A 27,299-nucleotide genomic window follows, 5' to 3' on the forward strand; every position below is an offset into this window, starting at 1 on the left:
AGCATAGCCTGGAACTGTTGACAAGAGCAGGTATCAGTAAGTTGTTCAAGGTTGAGCTTTGGGCGGCTCTGCTTTTTCTGCACCTTTCTTTTCTGGTGAAAATGGATAGACAGGGTAGAGCAGATAAGGTGGTGGTCATCTGCACTGATCATCACTCTGGTGTTAAGTACCTTGGGTCAGTCTCTTTGACGGATGATAATGTAGTCAATGAGGTGCCAAATGTTAGAACAAGGGTGCCTCCAGGTTGTTTTAAATTTTTTCCTCTGGCGGAAGAGTGTGTTGGTGATGGTTAGGCTGTGCTCTGAGCATGTTGTTAACGGCAGGATGCCATTTGAGTTTGTGTTTTCAACTCCTTCCTTGCCAATTATACCTCTCCACAAGTTGTAATTTCATCCCACTCTGGCATTGACACCTTCAAACAGGGTTAGCTTATCCTCCTTGGGGACTTTGGTGAGAACATTGTCCAGGTTGGCATAGAAGATCTCCTTTACTTCATCTTGTGAGTCAAGTGTTGGAGCATATGCACTGATGACAGTGATGCTTTGGTTATTTACAAGCACCAGTCGTATTGTTATCAGGCGTTCATTGATACCTCTGGGCATCAATGAACGCCTCATCAAGGTGGCAAATGAGGTTGTTTTTGATGGCAAAGCCCACATCGTGGATTCTCGGCTCATCGGCTACTTTTCCTTTCCAGAAGAAAGTGTAACCACCCTTCTCCTCTTTCAGCTGCCCTTGGCCAGCCAATCGGGTTTGAGAGTGTGGCAATATCAATCTGGAGTCATTTAAGTTCTCAGGCGATTCAAGATTCAAAATTCTTTGTTTGTTACGTCTTATTATAAAAGTACAAGAGAGTAAAATTCTTGTGTTTTGGCTCCTCAACACTGCAGCAACAATAGCAATAAAATAACAGCAATGATGGCAGTACGCCATTCAGGTTGATTGCTGGATTGATTTTCCATGAGGGCTCGTATGTTCCAGGCTCCAAAATATATGAGTTTCTGTTTCTGACCACATGGTGGTGATCCCTCTGGATGCGGTGGTCCAGACAGGAGGTATGAGGAAAACTATGTTTAGGGTACCTTTTCTAGCCCCCTCCCCAATTGGGGTGAACAGAGCAGATCCTAAATAGGGCTGCCCAGTCGTGGGTGCAGCAGCCGAGAAGCCCCTCTGCCTTAGTCCCAGGGCTTAATGACTGATCATACACCCACCGCCTATGTGCCAGGTTGTGGCTAGGGGCTGCCAGACTTCACTGTCCTGCCCCCGTCACTTCTTCCTGATCGCCACAGCGCTTTGACCCAGGATGTTTATAGGTTGATTCCCTTGCAGGAGGATGCCTGCGTGTGACAGCTTTTTACATGGAGTGGCTGATGCGCCTGCAGCCACCACACGATCCTTGGCAGGGGGTGGCCAGAGTCCAATTGCATGGAGAACCAAGACGATTGGCGACCACCCTCTGTTGCAGCCTTCATCCGCCTTCACCGCCATTGTGACCTGAAGCCATCTTCTGCTAGTTCTGCCGTTGAGGTCTTTGTTGGATTGGACTTTGCCTGGAACCTCCTCTTTGACCTATCCACCTTGGGTGACCCTACCAGGAGCCAAGCTCTGGGTAGTTCTTTTGATCAGTAGTTCATGCAAGCTTCTCTACCACAGCAAGGTGGTGATCTAGGAGAAGAACGCAGCACAGCAGACTGGTATGTCATATTAGTAATAACATCATGGTTATGTCACAATGATATTGTATTGAGAGTACACAAGCATGCAAGAGGTTGTTTAACTTCATTGCTTAAGGGTCTTAATTAATCACTCTATCACTGATTGGCAAAGAACACGATTGCTTCGCTTTTTGAATGGTATTAAGATGTCAAGGAGTTCTCAGTAGGAACAGAAAACATTAACTAGGTATGGAAAACATTTAAATCTCCAATAAATGGCTTGTTGACTAAGTTTCCAACAGAAGTAGTGGTTGTTCCATAGTTTGATAAAAAGGAAGTATAGATGCTTAAGATATTCTACATCTAGTTAAAAGTGACATTTACTGGCTTGCCCAACTCAGGCATCTTTCCTGTCAGTGAGATGAGGAAATTTTTGACAATGCCAGTCAGACTGTTCTCTGAGCAGGTTTAGGAGAGTGCATCTGAATAAACAGGAATGCAGTGTTTCCAGTTTCCATGTGTGCAGTGCATTTTGTCCTAAAAATGCCCCTGTTCTTGATAGATAATGGCTCCGTTTTGATAGATGGCGTATTCCTGAGCTTTGTTTTCTCTTTTAACATTAAAAGGTTACTGTTACTAGTGAGTAAATAGGGTACAAAATGTGGTAGTTAAGCTGCTGGGCAATTCAGCAGCTGGGGACAAAGATTACACCAAATCATTTGGTTTATTTATGTTTAAACTACAGTCAAGCGAAGTTTATCTGTACAGCCCAAAATCACAAAGTAGTCCCGAAGGGCTTTACAGTCAGTGCAATATACAACACCCCTGAGCCTTGGACCATCAACTCAGAATGAGGAAAAACTCTACATTAAAACCTTATCAAGAAAGAAAGGGAGAAACCGCGGGAAGAGTAACAGAGGAGGGATCCTTCTTCTAAGATGGCCAGACGTGCAATAGGTGTTGAATGCACTAAGTACACAAAGTAACAGAATTATAATATACAACCAGAGATTACGCACCGATGGAGGTAATGTAGAATATATATATATATATATATACACACATATATGGGCAGCTGATGAGTGCGCTGAGCACGAAGCAGGCTTGTACTGCCATTTAACAACTTTGAGCTATAAAATATATCTTTGCTCCTGAATTGTTGAGCTCTTTTTTCTACATCGAAGGTTTCATTGCAACATCCTGTGGACATACACTACCGTTCAAAAGTTTGGGATCACCCAAACAATTTCGTGTTTTCCATGAAAAGTCACACTTATTCACCACCATATGTTGTGAAATGAATAGAAAATAGAGTCAAGACATTGACAAGGTTAGAAATAATGATTTTTATTTGAAATAAGATTTTTTTTACATCAAACTTTGCTTTCGTTAAAGAATCCTCCATTTGCAGCAATTACAGCATTGCAGACCTTTGGCATTCTAGCTGTTAATTTGTTGAGGTAATCTGGAGAAATTGCACCCCACGCTTCCAGAAGCAGCTCCCACAAGTTGGATTGGTTGGATGGGCACTTCTTTGAGCAGATTGAGTTTCTGGAGCATCACATTTGTGGGGTCAATTAAACGCTCAAAATGGCCAGAAAAAGAGAACTTTCATCTGAAACTCGACAGTCTATTCTTGTTCTTAGAAATGAAGGCTATTCCATGCGAGAAATTGCTAAGAAATTGAAGATTTCCTACACCGGTGTGTACTACTCCCTTCAGAGGACAGCACAAACAGGCTCTAACAGGTACTATTTAATGAAGATGCCAGTTGGGGACCTGTGAGGCGTCTGTTTCTCAAACTAGAGACTCTAATGTACTTATCTTCTTGCTCAGTTGTGCAACGCGGCCTCCCACTTCTTTTTCTACTCTGGTTAGAGCCTGTTTGTGCTGTCCTCTGAAGGGAGTAGTACACACCGGTGTAGGAAATCTTCAATTTCTTAGCAATTTCTCACATGGAATAGCCTTCATTTCTAAGAACAAGAATAGACTGTCGAGTTTCAGATGAAAGTTCTCTTTTTCTGGCCATTTTGAGCGTTTAATTGACCCCACAAATGTGATGCTCCAGAAACTCAATCTGCTCAAAGAAGTGCCCATCCAACCAATCCAACTTGTGGGAGCTGCTTCTGGAAGCGTGGGGTGCAATTTCTCCAGATTACCTCAACAAATTAACAGCTAGAATGCCAAAGGTCTGCAATGCTGTAATTGCTGCAAATGGAGGATTCTTTGACGAAAGCAAAGTTTGATGTAAAAAAAATCTTATTTCAAATACAAATCATTATTTCTAACCTTGTCAATGTCTTGACTCTATTTTCTATTCATTTCACAACATATGGTGGTGAATAAGTGTGACTTTTCATGGAAAACACAAAATTGTTTGGGTGATCCCAAACTTTTGAACGGTAGTGTATATATCAAAGCAAGAGAGGCAAGACTGAGATGGCTTGGACATGTGTGGAGGCGAGGTGCTGGGTATATTGGGAGAAGGATGCTGAATATGGAGCTGCCAGGGAGGAGTAAAAGAGGAAGGCCAAAGAGGAGGTTTATGGATGTGGTGAGGGAAGACATGCAGGTGACTGGTGTGACAGAGGAAGATGAAGAAGACTGGAAGAAATGGAAACGGATGATCTGCTGTGGTGACCCCTAACGGGAGCAGCCGAAAGTAGCAGTATCCTGTGGACATTTATTTATTTATTTATTCGTTTGATTGATTGATTGATTGATTGATCGATAGATTTACTCTATTGATCCCCATAGGGAAATTCTTCTCTGCATTTAACCCATCCTAGCTGTGTAGCTAGGAGCGGTGGGCAGCTGCTGTGCAGCACCTGGGGACCAACTCCAGTTCGCCTTGCCATGCCTAGGTCAAGCGCACAGACGGGAGTATAAACCCTAACATGCATGTATGTCTTTTTTGATGGTGGGGGAAACTGGAGCACCCGGAGAAAACCCACCGTAGACACAGGGAGAACATGCAAACTCCACATAGAGGACGACCTGGGAAGACCCCCCCCCTCCCCCCCAAGGTTGGACAACCCCGAGGTTCGAACCCAGGACCTTTTTCCTGTAAGGCGACAGCGCTAACCACTGCGCCACCGTGCCGCCATATACAGTTAATACATAGATTTTGGCACAGCAAATTTCAATATATTGGGTAGTAAAAATTGTAAGGATAGAGTACATACAAAGCATCTCGGGTGAATCTGTGATCATCCAAAACAACGTCAGGCAACACCACAGATGAAGTCAAGAGCCAGCAGGACACTGTGTCACAAAAAACAGCTCGGCTCAGTGCAGTCCTGAAACTCATTTTTGTTGAACTTTCCAATGCCTGTGGTTATACTGGTAACTACATTGCTTTTTGGCCCTCTCCAAATCCCTGACATCCATTCGAAATGAAACAAGGTTCCCAGCGCTGTTGTCACCACCTCGCCCACATCTGGAAGGAAGGGGGAAATAAATAATAAATGTTAAACCCAAGTTTTAGCTATTGATGTTATAGGTAAAGGTCTTCAAGACTTTCTGAACTTGGTCTGTCCTGTCCTTGCTTCTCATTAGCCGCAACAATTTTGCCTTTTCTTCAAACTTGTCACTACCTGCTGTTTTCTAATGCTTTTGGCTGCTATGGTGAAGATGTAGTGTGCCATTGTTTTTTTCTCTGTGAAGTCCTATTTGACAGTAACCATTAAAATTATTATCTACAAGCATTCATGACTTGGATATTTGTGAATTAACAATTGTCTTAAATACACCAATGATGAAAAGTATCAAAACAGACGTTTGTTAGCATGTAAACCCTAATGATTGTTCCTGTAAGCCCTTAGGTCGTCTTTGTATCTTGCCCTGGTCAGTAATTGGATTTCACCCATGCAGTCAGTGATTTCACTCAGTCATGTGAGCAGTAAAGTATTTTACTGGGTGACTATGGTAATCTAGGGGCAGGCCAGTAGAAAGGATTTTATATTAAATTTTTCAAACACTGGTCCATCATGATACAAGTGTGTACCCTCAGGTTTATGTTAGAGGGATCTCCCTAAGATTAAAATCAGTGACTCCACTGACGTCCATTAGTTTTTCCTCTGCTAACTTCTGTCAAAACCACACCACCAATAGTACCCCACATTTACCACCGCTGTTTTCTCAAATTTCATTTAACCATAGCATCCCTGAGGAAGTAACTATGATTTGTCATTGAAAGACAAGCCATGGTCCCAATACAAGCCAGGTTATCCTGACGATTTGTGCCATGGAGCGTGACATCAAATGCACATGACTTTGCCACATAGACTCGTCTCATGGCTGCATATTGGATATGTATCTGATCGAGGACCACATTTGAAAGTAGTCCTAATTAGAAATGGGAGCGGGTTTTTTTGTGTTTACACTCTTCTAAAAAACTCAGAGGAAGGAAGTTAGAATTGGGTTGGGTTTGAGGTAAATAGTCTGAACATATTTGTGGAGTTACCTTTACTACCCCATTCCACTGCTGGTTACACCATGTGGTTGTTGTGATGCCAGATGCCCAACTAGGCTGTAATGACATTACACCAGATATAACTAAATGGAGTTAGCTCTAAGTTAGAATTTTTACTGGTGTTGCCAGAGAAAATCACTGACATGTTCATAATGGATAAAACTTCTGTGTTCCTGAGGTAATAAATGCTAATCGCTAGCCTTTACCTGGATATAGTAATGCTGTCAGGATAGTGCTTTAAACACTAATACCATGAGATAATTATGACAATGGAACCGTGCACATTGATAATCCTTCATAACCAGCTCCCTATCACTGCTCCAGGTTAAAAGTAAAATTTGTTCCCCCTTGTCTGTAGACTTCCCCGGTGAAATGTCAGGGAGGGGCAGTACGGAGCGGGCTAGCCCCCTCCTGTGGAAGAACCGAACGAAAAGGAGACGGGCATCCCACCCAGCAGAAAACTACAATGAGCAGGGGGCCAGTGAGGCAGATATAGACAGTGACAGTGGATACTGCAGCCCCAAGCACAACCAAGGAACCGGGGCTGCACAGCGTGCAGCAGAGCCCACGGTAACCCAGATTTTTACAAGACTGTTGACTTAGGGATGGGTTAAGTGGAAATAGGATGATATGAGTTTCAATGGTGTGACAGTATTTATTTGGTACCAATAATCTGTAATATAGTGTAACTATCAAATAGATAAAGATTTCAGACAAAGAGGACCGTATACATACATATTATGTAGCATTTGCCTAGTGTTGAATGTTAATTTAAAAAAATATTTAAGAGTCTTGCCCTCTAGATTTTAAGGAACTTATCGGTACAGACATCACTTCTTACCTTTACGTCTTTTAACCTTAAAGTTCATGGATGGTGTTGCACAAATTCTTAAAGTAAAATTTCGCCGATGGTTTTGTTGCAATCTTTACTAATGAGTAATGAAGTCGATTTGAAGCAATAAAGTCTTCTCTCTGTACTATATTGACGGAGAATTCTGTGTTCTCTGCTTAAAGAGTCTTTCCCACAGTGCCCACATGTACCAGTATGCATTGTGTGTAAGCTTCTGTATCATCGTTCTTAAAATCCTCATCCGCTACTGTTGTAGGACATCATTTCCACCACTGGAAAGGTAGTTTAGCTGAGAGAGGGAGGATTTTTTTTTTTTAATGATTATTTTTTTGGCATTTTCCGCCTTTATTGGATAATGATAGTGAGAGAGAGAGGCAGGGGAGAGAGAGGGGATGACATGCAGCATAGGGCCCGGGCCAGATTCGAACCCGGGCCACTGCGGTAAGGACTCAGCCTTATGTGGTATGCACTCTACTAGGTGAGCCACCGGGGCGCCCTGAGGAATTGTTTTTTTTAACGGCGTCCTTAGAGTGAATTAGATAGTATTAGAAACCCTCCTAGGCTGAAGTTTTTCTGTATGCCAAATGATGCGACAATACCTGCCGCCCCAGACGTAGAAATGATCGGGGACAATTGCAGGTGTTTTTCATATGCTATCTCTGTTGCAGATAAACAGAGAAGATTGAAAATTGGCAAAATTTCCCTTAAAGAATTAGGTAACATTCTGATGATTTTGGGTAACGATTGCATTTTTATCAAACTCTTTCCTTCTCTCTTTTTTCCTCTGGCATAGGGAGTTGAGACTGGTGTAATGACAGGTAAGTCTTGTGGGGTATATGCTAAAAAGTAGAGGGAATCAAATATCTAGAAAACAATATTTTTAAGAATCTGTTTCCTATTTATAACCGACCTGGATTTGTAAGGTGCTGATTGCTGAGCATTCCCTCATGACCTTTCTTCCTGTGGCATGATCTCTGGGGGGGTGGTTGGTTTCCACATAAACTCCCACTTCCTCCCGTCTTTGCTTTTTTACCCATTTATCTTCCCATCAGGCTTTCATAGACCTACTCTATGTGCTCCACCTGCCTTTTATTATCTCCCTTTGTTTTGCCCTCCTTTTTACTGTCCTTATGCCATCTATATCAATCAAGTTGCATTTTATCTAGTGCTTTTCTAGCTGCAACAGCCACTCAAAGCGCTTTACATTTCTGGTCAAATCTGAATTTCAGACACCTGTTGCAATAGAACACAAGCCATTTTCTGTACAATCGCTACCCATTTCATATGCGTAAGGCCACCGAAATGTGATTTACAGCAATTAACTTATTCACACGCGTATTACAAAAAGATTTGACATGGCAGTTTGAGACTATTGACGTTAAGCAGACCAGTGACAGACCTTAAGTCGGTATGCAGATAATGGATTGTCGACAGCAGTGGAATGGTCACCAGAAACTACAGTTATTTTCCTGCACCTAACATTACCATTTCCATTATTACCACGTGGGAATGAATCAGAGCCTCTGAACAGCACACAGGCTTTGCATATCAACATGGCCGAATGGGTCTCCATGTTAACTGTTCGAATAGATTTAATCATTTCAGCGCATGCCAGGCTAACCACATGTATAAAAATCGGTTGTCACTCAACAAGTCAAACGGACTGACAAGTGGATGACGTTGCTGACTAGTGGGCCACTATTGCAGCAGTGTTGTCAACCAGCACTTGCTACCATCAACGTTACCGTTGGCCTAACATGATATTTAACATCCTGTGACTTTACAACTATATCATTAATAACTGCTTAATTTTCTCGGAACAAAATATGTGGGATGAGTATTAATCTTAACAATACGACTGGTTATTTCTCCCAAATTTACTGATTACACTGCGGCCGTATCCACATGCCACTTTTTCTTGCGTAGTGGCTGGGCAGCTTGCTCACATACACAAACTCTATGGCCTGTGTCGTTTAAGAACACAAGGCGAAACAACAGCTCAATACCACATTAACCAGTATTTTATAGAAGTTTTTAATTACTTCTGTCCTATATATCCTTGTCTGTCTTTTACTGAACTTCCTGTGCTCTACATGATGCACTTGCCAGAAATCCCAGTACAGTGTTAAATTTATGAGCATAAATGTGTATTCAAGCAGCAGTTTGGAGAGGATCTACTTTATCTTCATATTAATATTAATGTTTATTGTTTTTTTTAAACAGCAGGGAGCTGGGTAAATGTAGCTTCTCAAGCTACCCAGAAGCCCAGGGGTGACAGGAGCAGCCACTTTCACAGAGCAGACCTGAGGAAGAACACCGACCAGAGGAACTTTGCACAGGTGCTGTATATGCCACTGGAACTTTGATACCATGAACAAAAGTATCACCTTAAATACCTGTTTAATGAAAGATACTGGTAAATTGCATCCTCCCTTCTCTGGTCCCCTTATAGCGTATGCACCCAAACCAGAACCAGAACCCTAACTCTGCAGAAAGGAGACTGCAGCCAGGAGTGATCACGGGGGCTGAGCTCACACCAGAGCCCCTCTACTTTGAGGTGAGAGAGGTTTACATGAAAGTAAATAAATGTACTAAATTTAACAATGAAATGTAGACACCGCCCACTCGCTCTTACATTCTCTCTTGCGCTCTGTTTATAAATATGTAGATGTGTTTGTGTAAAATAGCTTGGTTCCTGTATATTTATTGAGCTAATGTCCTCTGTTTATTAGGATGAAGATGAGTTTCCAGAGCTGGCCACAGGAGGGGCAGTGCAGCGCAACACCAAACCCGAACCCACCCCAACCCAGGCACAGACACAACCCAAACTCCCCAAAAATCTGGTAAGAGGGAAAGCTTTATTCAATGTCCCCTTAATTTAAAGGTGCATCAGAAAGGCTTTTTGTTTGTTTGTTTTTTTGTGTGCTTTTGCAAAACTTCCTAAATGGTTTAATTTCACTTTCATACAGCTGAATAATCTGCCGGAAAACTCGCCCATCAACATCGTTCAGACGCCCATCCCAATCACCACCTCTGTCCCCAAGAGGGCGAAGAGCCAGAGAAAGAAAGCCCTAGCTGCTGCCCTGGCTACAGCACAGGAGTATTCAGAGATCAGCATGGAGCAGAAGAAACTACAGGTACCAGAATGCACCTTGTGTGCTGTTTAGGTAGCCTGTGTCGGATTAATCTGTTGAAATTTAATATTTGTGAAAGCGCTTCTTTTCTTTTTTTCTTTAACAGTGCATGGTTAGATTAACAAATTTTACAGATAATTTCCAGTCTAGCCAGCACCAAGATTCTGTTGGTGGCTATTTTATAATGGTTTTGGTTCTTGTTGAATTTGACTGCCACAGCAGGTGACTTGTTTCTATTCTTTCTGGCCACACCCCACAGGAGGCGCTCACCAAGGCAGCTGGGAAGAAGAGTAAAACTCCAGTCCAGCTTGACCTGGGAGATATGCTTGCAGCTCTGGAAAAACATCAGCAGGCTATGAAGGCCAGACAGCTTACCAACACCAAGCCACTGTCTTTCATTGGTATGTTTAAACGCAAACAGATGGGCACACAGACATGCACATGCACTCAGAGCTTGTGCGCTTACGTCATTCATACTCTCCTTTCTAGTGGGTACAACAGCTCCATTCCATGGCTCAAGTTCGACAAATGCACCGTCCATGCTGAAGGGGCAACAACAGCAGTGCTCGGTTCCTCACAATACCCTAGACTCCACTGCACCTCGTATTAAGAGAGGGAAAGAGAGAGAGATCCCAAAAGTCAAGCGGCCCACTGCTCTAAAGAAGGTAAAGCGTAATCTTTCTGTAATGAGGTGGAAGGAGAAGTCATTAATTTTCTAAGAAATGATTTAGTGTAAGAAACAAAATGCAAAAGAGCCACACTGAAGTTTTCTCCAAATAAATCAGTTTTCTCCAAATAAAGGACATAATTTTTGTGGGATTTTTTGGTTTTGTTTCTCTTAATGTCTTTTTTTTGTTTTGTTTAGATAATCCTGAAAGAACGAGAGGGGAAGAAGGGGAAGGCTAATGTAGAGCCAGGCTCCTCAGGTCAGGAGGAGCCTGGCGATGACGAACTACAGTTTACTGACGACCTCACGCAAGAGCCTGCCTCCCAAGAGGGTGAGCACATGGTCATGGGTCAAAGGGAGTCCAGAGGTGAACACTTCCCCGTATATGCTCTAGTCTCTTCTCCATGATAATTTTGTCTAATTGTCGGCCACTTTTGCTTTGGGTTCCACAGAAAATGGCCTAAGCATGCCCAGTGATGCATCCCTCTCACCAGCCAGTCAAAACTCTCCGTACAGCATCACCCCAGTATCACAGGGTTCCCCTGCCAGCTCCGGCATTGGGAGTCCCATGGCTGCTAACGCTATCACCAAGATCCACAGTCGTCGTTTCAGAGAGTAAGCATGCACACACGCACGCGCGCGCGCACACGCACGCACGCACGCACACACACACACACACACACACACACACACACACACACACACACACACACACACACACACACATACTGCAACAACAGGGGTTGATAAGTTTGGAGGACGGAAGATCTTTTCGAAGAATCCCAAAAATTTGATTGCTACAGGACAAAATTATAGCAGCACCAAATGAACAACAACAGAAATATTTGTCCCACCCAAAAATCACAGTGCTGTTGCTGTGGCAAGCACAGTCCTCAAGTTAATGGGTTCTTTTTAAGGGGGGGGCTATACAATAAAGAATTGGAAAGGGTATGGAACAGATGCCTCACACATTGCCCCCTCTAAGCAAAATGTATGCCAATGGTCACAAATACAGCTTTGTCCCTCAATGCCCTCTTTTGTAGGCCCATTGTCTCAGCCCACTCTGCTCTAACAAATCCTGCATTTAAAGCCTCCAAAGGACTTCTGTAGCCAAACTCCTCCTCCTTGGCTCTGACCACCAGTCCCGTTGCTCCTCAGACCACATCACATAGATCTTCGATAGCGACAAATCAATACATGACTGGGCTTATACATGCATTTCACTGGCACTAAAGACATGGATAAGACATTGATTTCAGGTCTTTTTTCCAGTCCAAAGCAGGGCTCAAGCAATAATCAATGTTATGGAATAGACTTGCTCAACAGACAGTGTTGTTACTACCTTCGTAAGCTTTAAGTATGATTTGGATAGGGTTCAAACAAGGCTTTAAGGTTTACATTTAAGGGGGAAATACTACCTGCTGGGACGGAATAGCTGCGCAGTGGTTAGCGCGGTCGCCTCACAGCAAGAAGGTCCTGGGTTCAAGCCCCAGGGTAATCCAACCTTGGTGGGTCATCTCGGGTCGTCCTCTGTGTGGAGTTTGCATGTTCTCCCTGTGTCTGCGTGGGTTTCCTCTGGGGGCTCCGGTTTCCTCCCACAGTCCAAAGACATGTAGGTCAGGTGAATCGGCCATACTAAATTGTCCCTAGGAATGAATGGGTGTGTGTCGGCCCTGTGATGGCCTGGCAGCCTGTCCAGGGTGTCTCCCCGCCTGCCACCCAATGACTGCTGGAATAGGCTCCAGCATCCCCACAACCCTGAGAGCAGGATAAGCGGTTAAGATAATGGATGGATGGATACTACCTGCTGTAGTATTTCACTTTAACAAAGTTAGTTCACTTAAAGAGACAACTAAATAGACACTTTATTTAAAAGTCAATGCAGCAGACCCAGAAATATCCATCCATTATCCAAACTGCTTATCAGGGTCGCGGGGATGCTGGAGCCTAATCCAGCAGTCATTGGGTGGCAGGCGGGGAGACACCCTGGACAGGCCACCAGGCCATCACAGGGCCCACACACACACACATTCACACCTAGGGACAATTTAGTATGGCCGATTCACCTGACCTGCATGTCTTTGGACTGTGGGAGGAAACCGGAGCACCTGAAGGAAACCCACGCAGACACGGGGAGAACATACAAACTCCGCATAGAGGACAACTCGAGGTGACTCCCAAGGTTGGACTACCCTGGGGCTTGAACCAAGGACCTTCTTGCTGTGAGGCAACTGCCCTAACCACTGCGCCACCATTGCCACACCCAGAAACATGCTGCTTTTTATTCCTGAATAGGCTTAAAATTCCATAATCCCAGAATACTCTATTACCCAGAAAGTTCTGTGCCAGTGTCTTCTCTCTTCCCAGTGAATCTAGATGTAAGGGTGGCAACTCCTTGTTTCTGAGAATTATGGTGAACCCCAAGCAGGCAGTGCTTTGAAAATACTGCAATGATCTTTTATAAATACTTCACCTACAAGCAAAACACTGCTTCACAAGAACAACAATATTATAACTAAGATAGCCTGTAATTTTTTTTTTAACGTGTATACATTATCAACTAAGAGATAGACACACCCAGTGGAAGTTTGGGCAGGACCCTTGTTTTTTTTGTTTTTTTTTTTTCAAATGGGGAAACACCTCTTAACTTGTAGTCCTTTAGCACCAAGTGAAATTACCCAAATTATATTATTTGGGTAATTTTTTCAGACATTAAACCTTTTGGGTCTGACAGAATGCTTTAAAAGTCTTTCTTTACATGCTGTGCAATGCTCCACAACAGGAATTAACTAATCCTAATGTGCAATATCAGGTAACTTCCCCTTTATTAAATACACCCTCTCTAGTAGTCTGCTGTTTTGTTGGCCTGAGTGCAGTTGAATAACCCTTTATAAACGGGTTATTTCAAACATCCATCCATCCATTTTCCGAACTGCTTATCCTGCTGTCAGGGTCGCGAGGATGCTGGAGCCTATCCCATCAGTCATTGGGCGGCAGGCGGGGAGACACCCTGGACAGGCCGCCAGACTGTCACACAGGGCCGACACACACACACACACACACACACACACACACACACACACACACACACACACACACACACACATTCATTCCTAGGGGCAATTTAGTATGGCCGATTCACCTGACCTACATGTCTTTGGATTGTGGGAGGAAACCGGAGCCCCCGGAGGAAGCCCACGCAGACATGGGGAGAACATGCAAACTCCACATAGGACGACCCGGGATGACCCCCAAGGTTGGACTACCCCGGGGCTCAAGCCCAGAACCTTCTTATTGTGAGGCGACCGCGCTAACCACTGCGCCACCATGCCGCCCCATTTCAAACAACAACCTACTTTTCTACTTGGGAGAAAAGATACTCACAAATAATTGCCCTGTGTTGTGGTACTAACAACTGGCATTACCCGTTTCACTTAACATATTTGGAATATAGTTTCAAAGAAAATTGCTATTTTTTTCAAGATATCATTTAGAGAGATTTTAGATGTTTTTCTAAGCTTTTGTACCTGATTGCTAAGTCGTACTAGTGGTCATTTACTGCGTCCGATGGCAATAAACACTTTAGATCAATGGCAGGAAAACCCCGCTTGACTAAACTCTTGACTAAACTCCAGAAAGAAAAGGCTTATGTCCTCAAAGATTATCAATTAAGGTCTTGAGAATTTCAGACAGATTGAAAAAGCATCAAAAGGTTTCCATGTGCAAGGTGGGGGATTGGATAGCTTAGAGTGAGAGAGTTGACAGGTAGGTTGAGAACATGCACTTCCCTTTCTTCAAAGGCGAAACATTTCTAATATCACATGGATTTGTCATATAATAACTGAATTACAATATATCTTTGCACATCACAGAAAGGTGAGGTCAGGGCCCACACAGAGCCCTGACCTCAACCCCATTGAACACTTTTGGGATGAACTAGAACGGAGATTACGAGCCAGGTCTTCTTGTCCAACATCAGCGCCTGACCTCACAAATGCTCTTCTGGATGAATGGGCAAAAATTCCCACAGTCACACTCCAAAATCTTGTGGAAAGCCTTCCCAGAAGAGTGGAAGCTGTTATAGCTGCAAAAGGGGGACCAACTCCATATTAATGCCTGTGGATTTAGAATGGGATGTAATAAAAGCTCCTGTAGGTGTAAAGGCCAGGTGTCCCAATACTTTTGTCCATATAGTATACATCAGCATTGGCCTGGCAAGATACAGGGCTGATTTAAAACAGTAGATGGCGTGTTGAGCCATTTTCAACCAATGAAATGCCGATTTTTATAGATGTTGTAAGAAATGTCAATATTAACATCAGCGCTGATGTATTTCATCACCATACAGTCATATCATTCAGTTTACAGCTCAAAAATACTGTTTAAGTGCTTAGTACCGTTTAAAATTCCTTTGCTGTTTCATGTGTATGCTTCTTCCTAGGTACTGTAACCAGGTGCTGAACAAGGAGATAGACGAGAGCGTGACCCTGCTTCTCCAAGAGCTGGTGCGCTTCCAGGAGCGTGTCTACCAGAAGGACCCCACTAAGGCTAAGTCCAAACGCCGCCTAGTTATGGGTCTGAGAGAGGTCACAAAGCACATGAAGCTGCACAAGATTAAGTGTGTCATCATCTCTCCCAATTGTGAGAAGATCCAGGCTAAGGGTGAGGAATGAAGAGTATATAGATATAGTGTATAGTGTACACCTGTATACCAAACTCATAATTTTTCACCACCTGACTTTAGATTCATGACTCATTCGGGAGCAAATGAGAGCCCGTTACTGGAGTATTACGCGTGAGCAGCACCACTAGAGGGCAGCAAACTTCAATACCTGGGTGGATAGTGTGGCCCCCATTTAGAGTTTATCTGTAATATATTCTGAATAGTCTCTTCTGATGTTCTTTCTTCAAGTACAACTATTTAGCGGTTGTTCTGTGCAAGTCCTGAATATCTTATATGTGAAACTCCCTAATTGTTGTTGTTGTTTTTTTTTTGTTTTTTTTTTGCAGGTGGTTTGGATGAAGCTCTGTATAATGTAATTGCCATGGCTAGGGAGCAGGAGATCCCATTTGTCTTTGCTTTGGGCAGAAAGGCACTGGGAAGGTGTGTTAACAAACTTGTGCCTGTCAGTGTGGTGGGCATCTTCAACTTCTCTGGAGCCGAGGTAAGTTAGGAAGCTAATGTAATAAAAATAATAATCATAAATTATAATCATTTTCATTTTGAACTCTTACTTACAATAGTTTTGCAATACCTTACCCATCTTTGTTGTATATGGTTATATCTAGTACCTTTAGTTTTCAGAAGATATTTAGAGGTCCTTATTATCAGTCTAGAATCGTTTTTCTCGGTTCTTTTTTTTAACTTTTTTTTTTAAAGAAAGTGGACAGTCCACTGCCCCTTGTATTTTTTTCTTCTTTTTTTGTGTGTCATAATTCTAATGTTACAACATGGGGAAAAGCTGTGAGGGGACTTGGTCCTAGGCTTGTAGGGGCACACACATTGTTCTAGAGATGGGAAATACTCTCTGAGGATTTTTACCTCATTATATCTTCCTTATGGTATCTCAAAGTCTTTGTAACCATAATGACCCTCTTCAATCGTTTGGCTCGTCCAGGGTTTGTTCAACCGCCTGGTGTCTCTGACAGAAGAGGCCAGGAAGGCCTATAAGGACATGGTGTCGGCTCTGGAGCAAGAGCAGGCTGAGGAGGCTCTGAAAAACGTCAAGAAAGTCACTCACCACATGGGTCACTCCCGTAACCCCTCTGCTGCTTCCGCCATCTCCTTTTGCTCCGTGATCTCTGAGCCCATCTCCGAGGTCAATGAGAAGGAGTATGGTAAGATATGACCTGCCCATTCTGCTTCTGTACCCCCATCTTTTAGTACCATGTGTAAATGCAATACGGTAGAGACCTGCTATCTGCTTTTTCTTCTTTGACTTTGTTAATATTGTTACATTTGTGATCATTTTTATACATATTTCCTCTAATAATGTCAAGAGTGCCTTTTTAAAACGTGTCCTCTCCTCTCTTCAGAGACAAACTGGAGGAGTATGGTGGAAACGTCAGATGCCTTGGAGCCAGTGGAGGCTGAGCCTATCCGCCCTGCTCCCTCCTCAGCCTCCCAGAGAGAGGGTGAGGGCCTGCCCACTGCCAGCCATTCCACCACCTCCACCTCCAGTTCCTCATGTCTGCAGCAGAGAGCAACACCACAGACACAGGGCACAGGGGAGAGGGAGGAGGGTCGTGCTGACGACCGTCTAGAGCTTGCCTCCCAGCAGAGCACAGAGACAGGCTCCCTGGATGGGAGCTGCCGGGACCAGCTGAACTCCTCCATCACTTCCACCACCTCCACCCTGGTACCTGGCATGCTGGAGGAGGCTGAGGAGGAGGACGAAGAGGAGGAGGACTATACTCCAGAGCCCATTTCCGTGGAGGTACCAGCGCTCAGCAGCCGCATTGAGTCCTGGGTCTCCAAAACCTTGGAGAACCTGCAGCTAGGGAACAGCCGGGACAGCACAGAGGAGGAGGAAGAGGAGGAGGAGGAGGAAGAAGAAGAAGCTGTAGGAGGGCAGAGCGAAGAGGAAGAGGATCTTGATTCCGCTGATGCCACAGGGATAAGAACGGAGGGCAAGGAGCTGCAGGAGACGGAGAAGATCACTGGCTGATATTGCCTCCATCTCCTCTCTCTTGCCGGACTCTCGATATCTTAACACTCATCCCTTCTTTTCCCTCACACATCCCTCTTTCATTAGAACCAGCATCACCTCTCCATTGTTATAACCCCCTGGCACCAGACATGATCTCAGGTATCCAATAACCAACCAATCAACACACACACACACACACACACTTGCACACAGATCATTAACCCATAGACCATTAACCCACCCACGCATGACCAACTTACACAAACAGACAGGATGGCTTGCCAATTCACTTGTTCACGCCACTGGACCCCCAAATACCTGTTTTCTTTCAACCACCTGACTGGACAATGGGAAAGGATGCCCTCGTCTCTTTGGCCCACAACCTGTTTACACTTGAATTCAGAGGCCAAGCTTTTGTTTTCTCCACCTCTGAGGCTGAACTCTGTTGGAGCCAGGGAGACATATCAGGGAGGCAAATGTCGAGGGCTATGATAGGAGAAATGATACTCGCAGAGATATCTGGACCTTTTACCTCCTGCCAGTGTGTTTTTTTACAGGAGAACAATGGGGGTGGGGACTCGGCTCCACCTTGCTTCGTGCGGAGCTCAGAGGGTTCACAGCTTTGTGTGCATTTGTGATTGTGCGTTTGTTTATGTCAGGGTGCTTGTAGCTATGCACTTGTGTGCTACCCTTTACAGGTTTGTAGGTAGCATTGTGCTCTGCTGTGTTTAGTAGCTTTATCGTGTGCATAACCCCTCCCCCCCAACTCCACTGCTCCAAGAGGAAAGGTGTGTGTGCGTGTGTGTGCCTGCGTGTCATTTTGAGTCCTGTCCTCTGTTCAAATGATTTAAAATAGGAAACATAATTTGACCTACTAATAAGAAGTGTAACAAGCTTCATGTATATAAAAGTTTAGGATGTTCTACTACTCTGTAATAGTCTGGTATTTTGATCTTGCCTAGTGTGAAAAGCTATTTGGGGTTGTTCTCTTATGAGTGGTGTTGAGTTGCTAGCTGTCGTCTGTGTCTTGTATAGTGCTCCTGTTTTTTGTTTTTTTTTCTTATTCTGTTTGTGGCTTGTCCAAAAGGAAACATTTAGATTTTTATTGAGGCCTATCTGAGTCATCTATTATTTGGAGACCTTAACGTCTATCCAAAGTTGTTTTTTTTTATTATTATAAATAAGATATATAGGGATGCACCAATACTGGTATCAAATACCGGGCTAATACAAGGCCAAAGTAGTGTACCGGTATCGGAGAATTTACCCAAGACTAAAATCTGATACCAAAAGCCATGATGATTAACATATCACAGATAAAAGCAAAATGGCTCGATTTCATGCTTTTTTGGTACATAGAAGCCTGTATTTCTATAAAGGTGGATAGAAAATGAATTCTATCTCAGTTACGTTGCCGATTGACCCCCAAACGAATGGTCAAGTCTGCACTGTTAAACAAAAGTATCACATCGATACTCAATATCGGACGATATTTAAAGAGTAGTACTTGGGATCGGCTTTGGTGTTGAGAAAGTGATATTGGTGCATTCCTAGAGATATCACGTCAACGGATAATTAAACATTGTATGCGTAATTTCTTCCTGAGCGCTGGATATTACACATAGCCCCTTAATGTCGCGAAGCCTCAGAACCTTTTTGTAATATTCATTGTGTCATCTAAAAATGCAGTGTTTGGTAATTACTGTTAAAAAAGACTGTCAGGAAATGTGTTGAAAATTGTTCCGTGTGCCTCTTGAAATCATGGGTCCTCCACTGACTGGCTTCCACAAATGTTATGAGCTTCTCTTAGCCGATAAATATCTCTTATATCTCAGTGACCAGGATATGAGTCAGTCAGTCAAAAGCTGTTCGTCATCCTGTCTGTGTTGTGCTCGTGCCGAGCTCAGACTACATAAAATCAACACAAATTTGACACAATCATGTCATTGCAGACAAATGTCTGCCAGTATTATGAATGTGGGAAACAGTCAGTCGTTGTGGTCCATGGATGGTAGATGGTGGTAGAGCACCTGGTATATTACCTGGTATTACCTGGTTGCCAGGTTGAGGAGTTTGATTCGACCTGGGACCACCTGTCATGTGATGTCGTGAATTCATTGTAACATGAAGTGGGCCAGGACTTGAGAAATGCATTCATTTATTCATCAGTCCAGAAATGTGACATGGCAGGATATGACCGTTGAATCATCTAGGACAAGCCACTATGCCCCAACAGAAAGTCTAGTATGTCTAAGTCAGAATTTCTCCTGTCTTGTAGGGCAACTTCAGAGACATAACTCACTTTTGACCAATGGCAGCGCGTGTTGCTCCTTAGTGAAAGAAACTGAACAAATATGTAATTGTTTTGTTTTTTTGATGATGTGTTATTCCCTCTCCTTGATCCGTGACGAAGACGTTGTTTGATTGGTAAAGGCGGCCTAAGTACATGTCGCTGTCCATACACGTAGTGTGTGCCACCTCAGATAGGTCAAGATTTTAGAAAGCTCTAATCATGTAATCTGACTTGGACACCATCAGAAAAGTTAAAAATAACATGCAGTCTGATCCCAGCATCACATATACAGACAGGGTAGCCAAAAAATGACCAGCGTAGACTGAAGGAGCACATCCTCTCTCTTGGTCATCTGACCCCCAGTGCTCTTTCCCTCAAGTCATCCACCCGGTTCTGTAAAGGGATGTCCCAGCCCATCTGACCTGCAGCTTTAATTTAAAGACAAGGATGGTCTATAAAACCCCCCAAGTTCATCATGAATCAGAAAAGCTTCTTAAAAAAAAAAAAAAAAGTAAAACTTCCCTCTCTGATGGAGCCGATCCAAATTTGACTTTTATCAGTGGTGTGTTTGCACAAGTATTTGATGACCAGTTAACGCCAGTGGTTTTTACCCAGCTGCCTGTTGGTGCGCCACAGCAGAGGCATTTCCTCACGGTCACCACTGAATGGCAGAAGCACCACAGATAACCCCAGTAAGTTGTTATTAAGCTATTATGCATATAAGCATAACTGAACCCATGTAAATTAAATTGTATAAAAGAGATTTTGACTTTACAGTGTATTAAAAGAAACAATCACCTTGTTCTTAAAGCCATTTGATAGAAACAAATTTAAATTTTATCAGTTGGAATCCAATCTGATAGTGATTCATACTGAACAGTTAGCCAGTCATGACAATGCTGTGTATTTAATACAGTGTGTTGGTCTGTATGCAATATGAAGCCCTGAGATGGGAGAAGGCAGTGTACTGTATGTCAAACAAAGTCTTGTTTGATAAAAGGTACGCTGTGTGTAGTCTTTTTTTTTTTCCTTTTTGCTATCACTTCCATCAAAGTGCGTTTTGGAGTGTGTACAATGACAGCAAGAGTGTTCTTTGCACTATGTAAATATAGTACTAGTAAAAATCTTATAACTAATGTGAAATGACAAAAAAACGGTTCAATGAAGTACCTTTTTTTCAGCGTGTTATTTGTCTTTATACGGATATTTAAACTAAGCAGTACATCACTAGCAACATTGTAAGAGACAGCTTCTCATGCTCTGTTCATTCTTAAACCATCTGGACTGATGATTAATATTATTAAAATGTTGTTTAAGTAAATTAATTGACTTCTGTCCCATTATCTCTCGAATGCTATATTTTGCAATTGTGCGCGTACACACACGCGCACTCATTTAGAGTGTAGTTATAGTCTATAACCACGAGGGGGAGACAAAGCTCTGCTGCAGATGGTATTCCATCAGATTTCATACATTTTCTGAAATACAGCCCAGTGGTCTCAGCCCAACCTTGAGGTGCCTAGTAAGTTCACATAAACCATAGGTACACTGATACCATGGTCAAGCTAATATCAAAGTATGTAAAAACTGAAAGTGTCACATAGTTGAGCATAGGTTTTTCCTCTTCTTTTTATTCCTACTTTGACAATATATTTCAAAAACTATTAATATCAGAAAAACGACATCCCAACACTATAGAGGATAACAGAAAATGATTATGTGAGGTGCTTGGCACGTGGTTCTGATTGGAATCATTTAAAACGGAAAAGCAAATGGCTTCATTCAGCCTGTTTCCACTTCCTCCTGTGTGTCCGTGCAGGTCATTTGAATATCACATGCCTTAGATACACTAATGAAAAGTCCTTTGTCGGCTGATTTAAATCGTCATGCGCTATGAGAAGCAATTGGGAGGGGAGCAAATTTTCACTATCACTAGTAAATCCTGCTGGATCGCAGAGGAGCAGGTACCTCTTAACAGGACAAGCCAAGCTAAATTATGAATTAATCACACAACAGCCTATAAACTCCAAATGGCCCGTCTGAGTTGCTAAGAATGCAAGTGATGATAGAGGATAGGAGTAGAGGATTTATGTACTGTGCTGGCCCTGCCACGCTGTGTGTGTGTGTGTGTGTGTGTGTGTGTGTGTGTGTGTGTGTGTGTGTGTGTGTGTGTGTGTGTGTGTGTGTGTGTGTGTGCGTGCGTGCTGTATGACTCACCCTGCCTGCCTGTGATTGGGTGGTAGTTTATGGGGGAGGGGAGTGGAGTGGAAGGGAAAGAGTGCCTGAGGGGCTGTCTGTCAATCTCTCCTCCACTCCATTCACACATCCCTCTGCAGGCGCAGTCATAAAGAGAGAGAGAGAGAGAGAGAGAGAGAGAGAGAGAGAGAGAGAGAGAGAGAGAGAGAGAGAGACAGAGAGAGAGAGAGAGAGAGAGGGAGAGAGAGCAAGCATCTCATTCATAAAAAAAGGAGAAAGTTCATTCACAGAAGCTGCACAATTCTGCTCTGCCTCTATGAGAGCAAAAGAAGAGAGGAGCTCATGAAAGAGGGGAGTGACAGAGTGCATAAAACCTACTGAGTGTGTGTGTGAGAGAGAGGGAGAGAGTTAGTGTATGGGTCAGTAGGATGGGACTTTACTAAACATTGGTCAGACTGGAGCAGATTGAACTTCAGGCTCCGCAGGACATCACCAGCACTACGAAGGTGAGTGGGATTATAGTCAACTATTTTATGTTGCACTAAATCCAAAACGTAAATCAAGTGAAGGCTCACTGTGTCTGACACTTGAATAGCTCTAGCACAAATGGTTGGTAATTGGATGACATGCACAGGAACCTTGTACATTTTTCCTCCCCATTTCTGCAGTTTCTGAAGTTTGGATGCTAAATTCATCAGAACAAATGACACAACGTCATCCAGATTAATTCCTAGTGTGCAATGATAATAATAGCTGTTGCTGAATATAATTCCAGGTATGTTTGTTCAATATCGTCTGTGTCTGTCCCAGTGCTCTTTTTTCCCCTCCAGGTCTCTTACTATGAGAGAGCCGTCCCTGTCCAGGCTTATAGCACAGACAGGACTCCTCCCAGGTAACTCAGGACTAACCTAACAAACATTAAATTCACATTATCAGTAAATGAAAAAACCTGTGCACGTCCGTCTATAATACTTCATTCTATCTTTTACCAGGCATGCTGCAGCGCACCAAGTACAGCCGCCTACGCAATGATTCATTGACCTCTCAGGAGGACTGGCCCCAAGGAGCGCTGCCCCTGAAGGGCGACCTCTGTGTTAGCTCTGACCCTTCCCCGCTGGATTCCCGGACCCTCCCGGACCAGGACTCATCCACCCTGAGGGGTTTCATACCCCGCATGGCAAACATCAAACTACACAGCCCCGTCTCACTACTGGGGGTGAAGGGACAGACAAACAGACACAGGCACAAAACGATAGATGAACACACTGACAGACCTTTATCCAGAACAGAGTGGACGTCAAGGCCTAATCAGAGACTTTGCAGCCAAACCTCCCTTCCTCTTCCTCCGACACACTGCCACAACCAAAATCACTCCACTCTGCACTGCATCAGGAGACCCATCACTCTGCATCGGATCGCCAGTCTTCCCTGGACCCCCGGATGCCCCCCTCGCTCGCACAGAGACCGTCTGTCCTGTTTGAAGACCTCTTCTGCAGCAGAAGAATGCACAACGGTCGGGCAAGAGAAAAGAGCCGTGCACCATCACCTCAAGGTACCTGTCACCACCCATGTATAAGATGATATGCATTACCTAACCAGGCACCGCTGCATAAAAAGAAACAGTTCAGAAAGACAGATGCAAATATCTACTTGGTTGTGCAGCACAGAGCTTGTATGTAAGACTGTATAGGGAGGAAGTGTCCTCAGATTAATTTGCATGTGTTTGAATTTGACTTTATAACTCCAAATAACATGGGTAGGGAGACTCTGACTGCTTGTTCAGTCAGTGTTATTTTTCAGCAAATTAAGTTTCCTCTTGCTAAGAATGCCAAGTGTGGGACGCCAAGTGAGAGGGTGCATCTTGACATCATTCTGTTCCAGCTCAGTTGGTAAAGTCCCAAAAAATACAACCACAAGTGCACCACATGTATACAGGCACGAGTGTGCACCCACACACGCACACACAGACAAACAGACTGACACTATCCTCAAATGCACAGCAACATGCTCACGCTACCCTCGCGCTCACCACATTCACCCCCTCCCATTCAGGAGGAGCTTCCTGTGTGGGCAGTAGTGACTCATCCTGGCTCTGTGCTCCTCTGTAGATCTGAGGTGCTGTGTGTGTGTGAGTGTGTGTGTGTGTGTGTGTGTGTGTGTGTGTGTGTGTGTGTGTGTGTGTGTGTGTGTGTGTGTGTGTGTGTGTGTGTGTGTGTGTTTGGATGTGTGTGTATCCGGTATCAGTAGAGCCCATGCTGTTCTAGAACCGGAGGTGTGTTCACATGGCTGATTAGAAGCAAGGGCCCCGAGAGCTGACCACTGATGGAAAGGAGAACAGACTGACATACTATCCTCCACAAACAAGCACGCGGATGTGTGTGTACACACACACACACACACACACACACACACACACACACACAAACACACACACACACAGCTGCACACTTTGTTGTGTGTGTGTGTGTGTGTGTGTGTGCGTGCGTGTGTGTGTGTGTGTGTGTGTGTGTGTGTGTGTGTGTGTGTGTGTGTGTGTGTGTGTGTGTGTGTGTATTGATTTGAGTATTGTCTCCATCAGCAGACTTACTCATCCTGCTTTTAGTCTATAGGTGCAGTTGTGATAATGCTTTCAGCCAATGGGAATGGTCCTGGACAGAACCTATGCCAGTGCACGACATGCATACTAGGATAGATGGGGTCTATCCTAGTGCACACTGAATTGCATACGTGAATGTCTGTCTGCAACTTGAATCAAATTCCTGTTTTGCACCCTGTCAGTGAGATCTGCAATAAGAAGATGTCGTTTTGTGTGTGTATCATCAGTGTGTAAAAAGTTGTTGTGTTTTCGCCGCAGTACATGGGCAGCCTGGAGGTGACACAATCCATGAAAACCCTGGACTTTAACACGAGAATGCAAGTCACACGGTAAGATGACCCCCCCCTCCATTTTCCCATTCTCTTTCATATTCATTAGTGCATATGATTGAACTTCTAATCAGTGACAGAGTCACAAAATGAACATTTCCATTACGGGTTTAATATGTGAGCACTGCAGTGAGGGCCCTGGAATGAACTGTGTATGATGCATGATGTGTCCGTCCTCCACGCTGGCATAGACGAAGAAAAGAAGAAATAATTAACAGTGCCTGTATTCATTGAACATTGAGCTCTTTTTTGCCAACCACAACACATGGCAGATTTCCAGCTGCTTGAAAGGGGAAATCAAGTTAAATGTTTAATATTTCATAAGCGGGGGGGGGGGGCTTCACTACATGTTTTAATATTGACATGCCATTCATGGATGCCAAACTCCAGAGGTACACAACAACCTCTGTTCATGGCAATGCTGCTGAATGATGGGCCTGAAAATCCAATTAGATAAATTTCCTCCTAATCATCTCTGCGAGTCTTATGAGAGAATGAGAGAGAGTGTGGGGGGGGGGGCTGATTATAATTTGTTTTCAAGAAGGAGAAAAATACTTCCAGGATGGAGAGAGAATGTTATACTTTGTTTGTTTATACAAACAAAGTAATATGTGTGTGTGTGTGTGTGTGTGTGTGTGTGTGTGTGTGTGTGTGTGTGTGTGTGTGTGTGTGTGAGAGAGAGAGAGAGATAAAGAGAGAGAAACAGAGAGGGAGATAAAGAGAGAGAGAGAGGGAGAGGTAAAGAGAGAGAGAGAGAGAAACAGAGAGAAGAGAGAGCGATAAAGAGAGCTCAGACAAACAGGGACCCACCATGTTCAAACAGAAGACCCCAAAGTTCTCAGATTTGCAACAGGAAAATATCAACTTATCAGCTCACACCGGGGGTTTGTTTGAGCTTTGCGGTGGTTTCCTTTGTTGCTTTTTGCTCTAATCTTGATGTTGCAAATTCCTGTTTCTTCTTTCATGTCTTGTGTTTGGTCGCTCCCTGTATATGATGTGAGCTCCCTCCATTCTGTGGCTTACAAACGAGAGATGATATTATTTGGTATAATATAATGGTATTATATTCCATTAAGTAATGTCAAATTTGATCTTTTTTATTAGGTTTAATTCATGTGAAAAAGGGTAAAGGATGATATATAACAGACTGTGCATGTGTGTATGTGTGTGTGTGTGTTTTTGTGTGCGCGTGTGTGTGCACGTGCATGATACACAGAGAGGCAATAAGCAGACTTTGTGAGAGGACGAGAGGAGCTAAAACAGCTGTAAAAAACAAAAGGGTAAGGCGCACACACGCACGTGCACTTACACTCATGCACACATACACACACACACAAACACACATAATCAAAACCCACTAAAAGTAAAACGACAGTCATTTTGTGATTACCAGCCTCTTCATAAGGGACTCTCTGCTGTTCTGGGTCAACACAACCTGCGGTTTTCGGGAAGGAGTGTCATCCTGACTGTCTTCCCCGACAGCGTGACTCTGATCACAGCCTGCTCCCTACAGGTGACACACACACACACACACACACACACACACACACACACACACACACACACACACACACACACACAACTCTGGCACCAAAGACTAACACTCTTTTCACACAAATGAATAACCGAGACACCGAGGTAAAGTCTCATTTTCTCTCTCTCTCTCTCTTGTGCTCTTTCTCTCAGACTATAGCCCACCACCCCATGCCGTCCATTTCATTCGCCTCAGGAGGAGATCCAGTACGTCCCTTTCTCCAAATGTAGCACACGCACAAACACATTCATGCCCAACAGAGAGGCTGACGAGCTATAGCAGCAACGCACTAATGTGGACTCGGACACACAGACACACAGCGGCAGACACACACAAAGAGTGTGTAATTTGATTTAAGCTAATTACTGCCATTATTGAAGGGTTGACTTATTTCCTGTTGCCCTATGGAGGCCACCCGCCCCTCCCCCTGCCTGTTCTCACATACTTTGCAGCAGTGCTGCCCGGGTCAGCGCTGCAGTGGCGCACAGCCCCAAGGCACTTCCCCTCAGCTGTATGTGTAGGGGATGTGGGTCACGATCCATCAACCAACAGAACAGGAAGAAAAAAAAAGATTTGCTTTTATTTACTTGCTCCACTGGAACAACAGCCGACAGTTTGCAGGTTTCATCGTTACGTACAAAAGCCTTACTGTGGCTTGCTTTTCTTAACCGCCCTCTTACTTAAACCAGACGCCCTTTCGCCACGCTCTGCACCTCGCCGCGTCTACCTGTCGTGCAAATTCCCCCTCTCCTTTTGGTTTTTCCACCTCCAACTGTATTTCCCTTCATCAGAAAAGAGGCCATACTTCTCTGAGTCTGCTATTACCTGCATGTCTATGGTGGGGGGGGGGGGGAGTATCGCGCTAATCTGTAAAAGCCAATCAGCCAAGTAGTGGACGGGACAAAACAGTATTCCACAGAT

The 27,299-nt window shown here is 43.9% G+C and overlaps 2 protein-coding genes across 4 annotated transcripts in view; both read left to right on the forward strand.

The window, feature by feature from the left end:
- secisbp2l (SECIS binding protein 2-like) overlaps window positions 1-21,034 on the forward strand; it is a 34,557-nt gene extending 13,523 nt beyond the window's left edge. For 2 of the 3 annotated variants that reach the window (XM_056278393.1, XM_056278395.1), the window contains exons 5-18: window positions 6,488-6,699; window positions 7,773-7,797; window positions 9,203-9,318; window positions 9,432-9,536; window positions 9,712-9,822; window positions 9,949-10,116; window positions 10,373-10,514; window positions 10,603-10,778; window positions 10,979-11,111; window positions 11,233-11,395; window positions 15,222-15,442; window positions 15,791-15,945; window positions 16,399-16,618; window positions 16,817-21,034. In XM_056278393.1, coding sequence (XP_056134368.1) covers window positions 6,488-6,699; window positions 7,773-7,797; window positions 9,203-9,318; window positions 9,432-9,536; window positions 9,712-9,822; window positions 9,949-10,116; window positions 10,373-10,514; window positions 10,603-10,778; window positions 10,979-11,111; window positions 11,233-11,395; window positions 15,222-15,442; window positions 15,791-15,945; window positions 16,399-16,618; window positions 16,817-17,448 — 2,579 coding nt within the window. In that variant the 3' untranslated portion in view covers window positions 17,449-21,034. The remainder of the gene's footprint in view (window positions 1-6,487; window positions 6,700-7,772; window positions 7,798-9,202; window positions 9,319-9,431; window positions 9,537-9,711; window positions 9,823-9,948; window positions 10,117-10,372; window positions 10,515-10,602; window positions 10,779-10,978; window positions 11,112-11,232; window positions 11,396-15,221; window positions 15,443-15,790; window positions 15,946-16,398; window positions 16,619-16,816) is intronic. The other variant, XM_056278394.1, reaches the window with a different exon arrangement.
- A 1,879-nt stretch (window positions 21,035-22,913) lies between these two features.
- Window positions 22,914-27,299, forward strand: part of LOC130112004 (SHC-transforming protein 4-like) — an 8,130-nt gene continuing 3,744 nt past the window's right edge. The window contains 5 exon segments of the mRNA XM_056279313.1: window positions 22,914-23,471; window positions 24,774-24,844; window positions 26,061-26,124; window positions 26,238-26,357; window positions 26,531-26,584. Coding sequence (XP_056135288.1) covers window positions 22,914-23,471; window positions 24,774-24,844; window positions 26,061-26,124; window positions 26,238-26,357; window positions 26,531-26,584 — 867 coding nt within the window.

Source organism: Lampris incognitus, chromosome 4, assembly GCF_029633865.1.
Source record: "Lampris incognitus isolate fLamInc1 chromosome 4, fLamInc1.hap2, whole genome shotgun sequence".
In the NCBI taxonomy this organism is placed as follows: domain Eukaryota; kingdom Metazoa; phylum Chordata; class Actinopteri; order Lampriformes; family Lampridae; genus Lampris; species Lampris incognitus.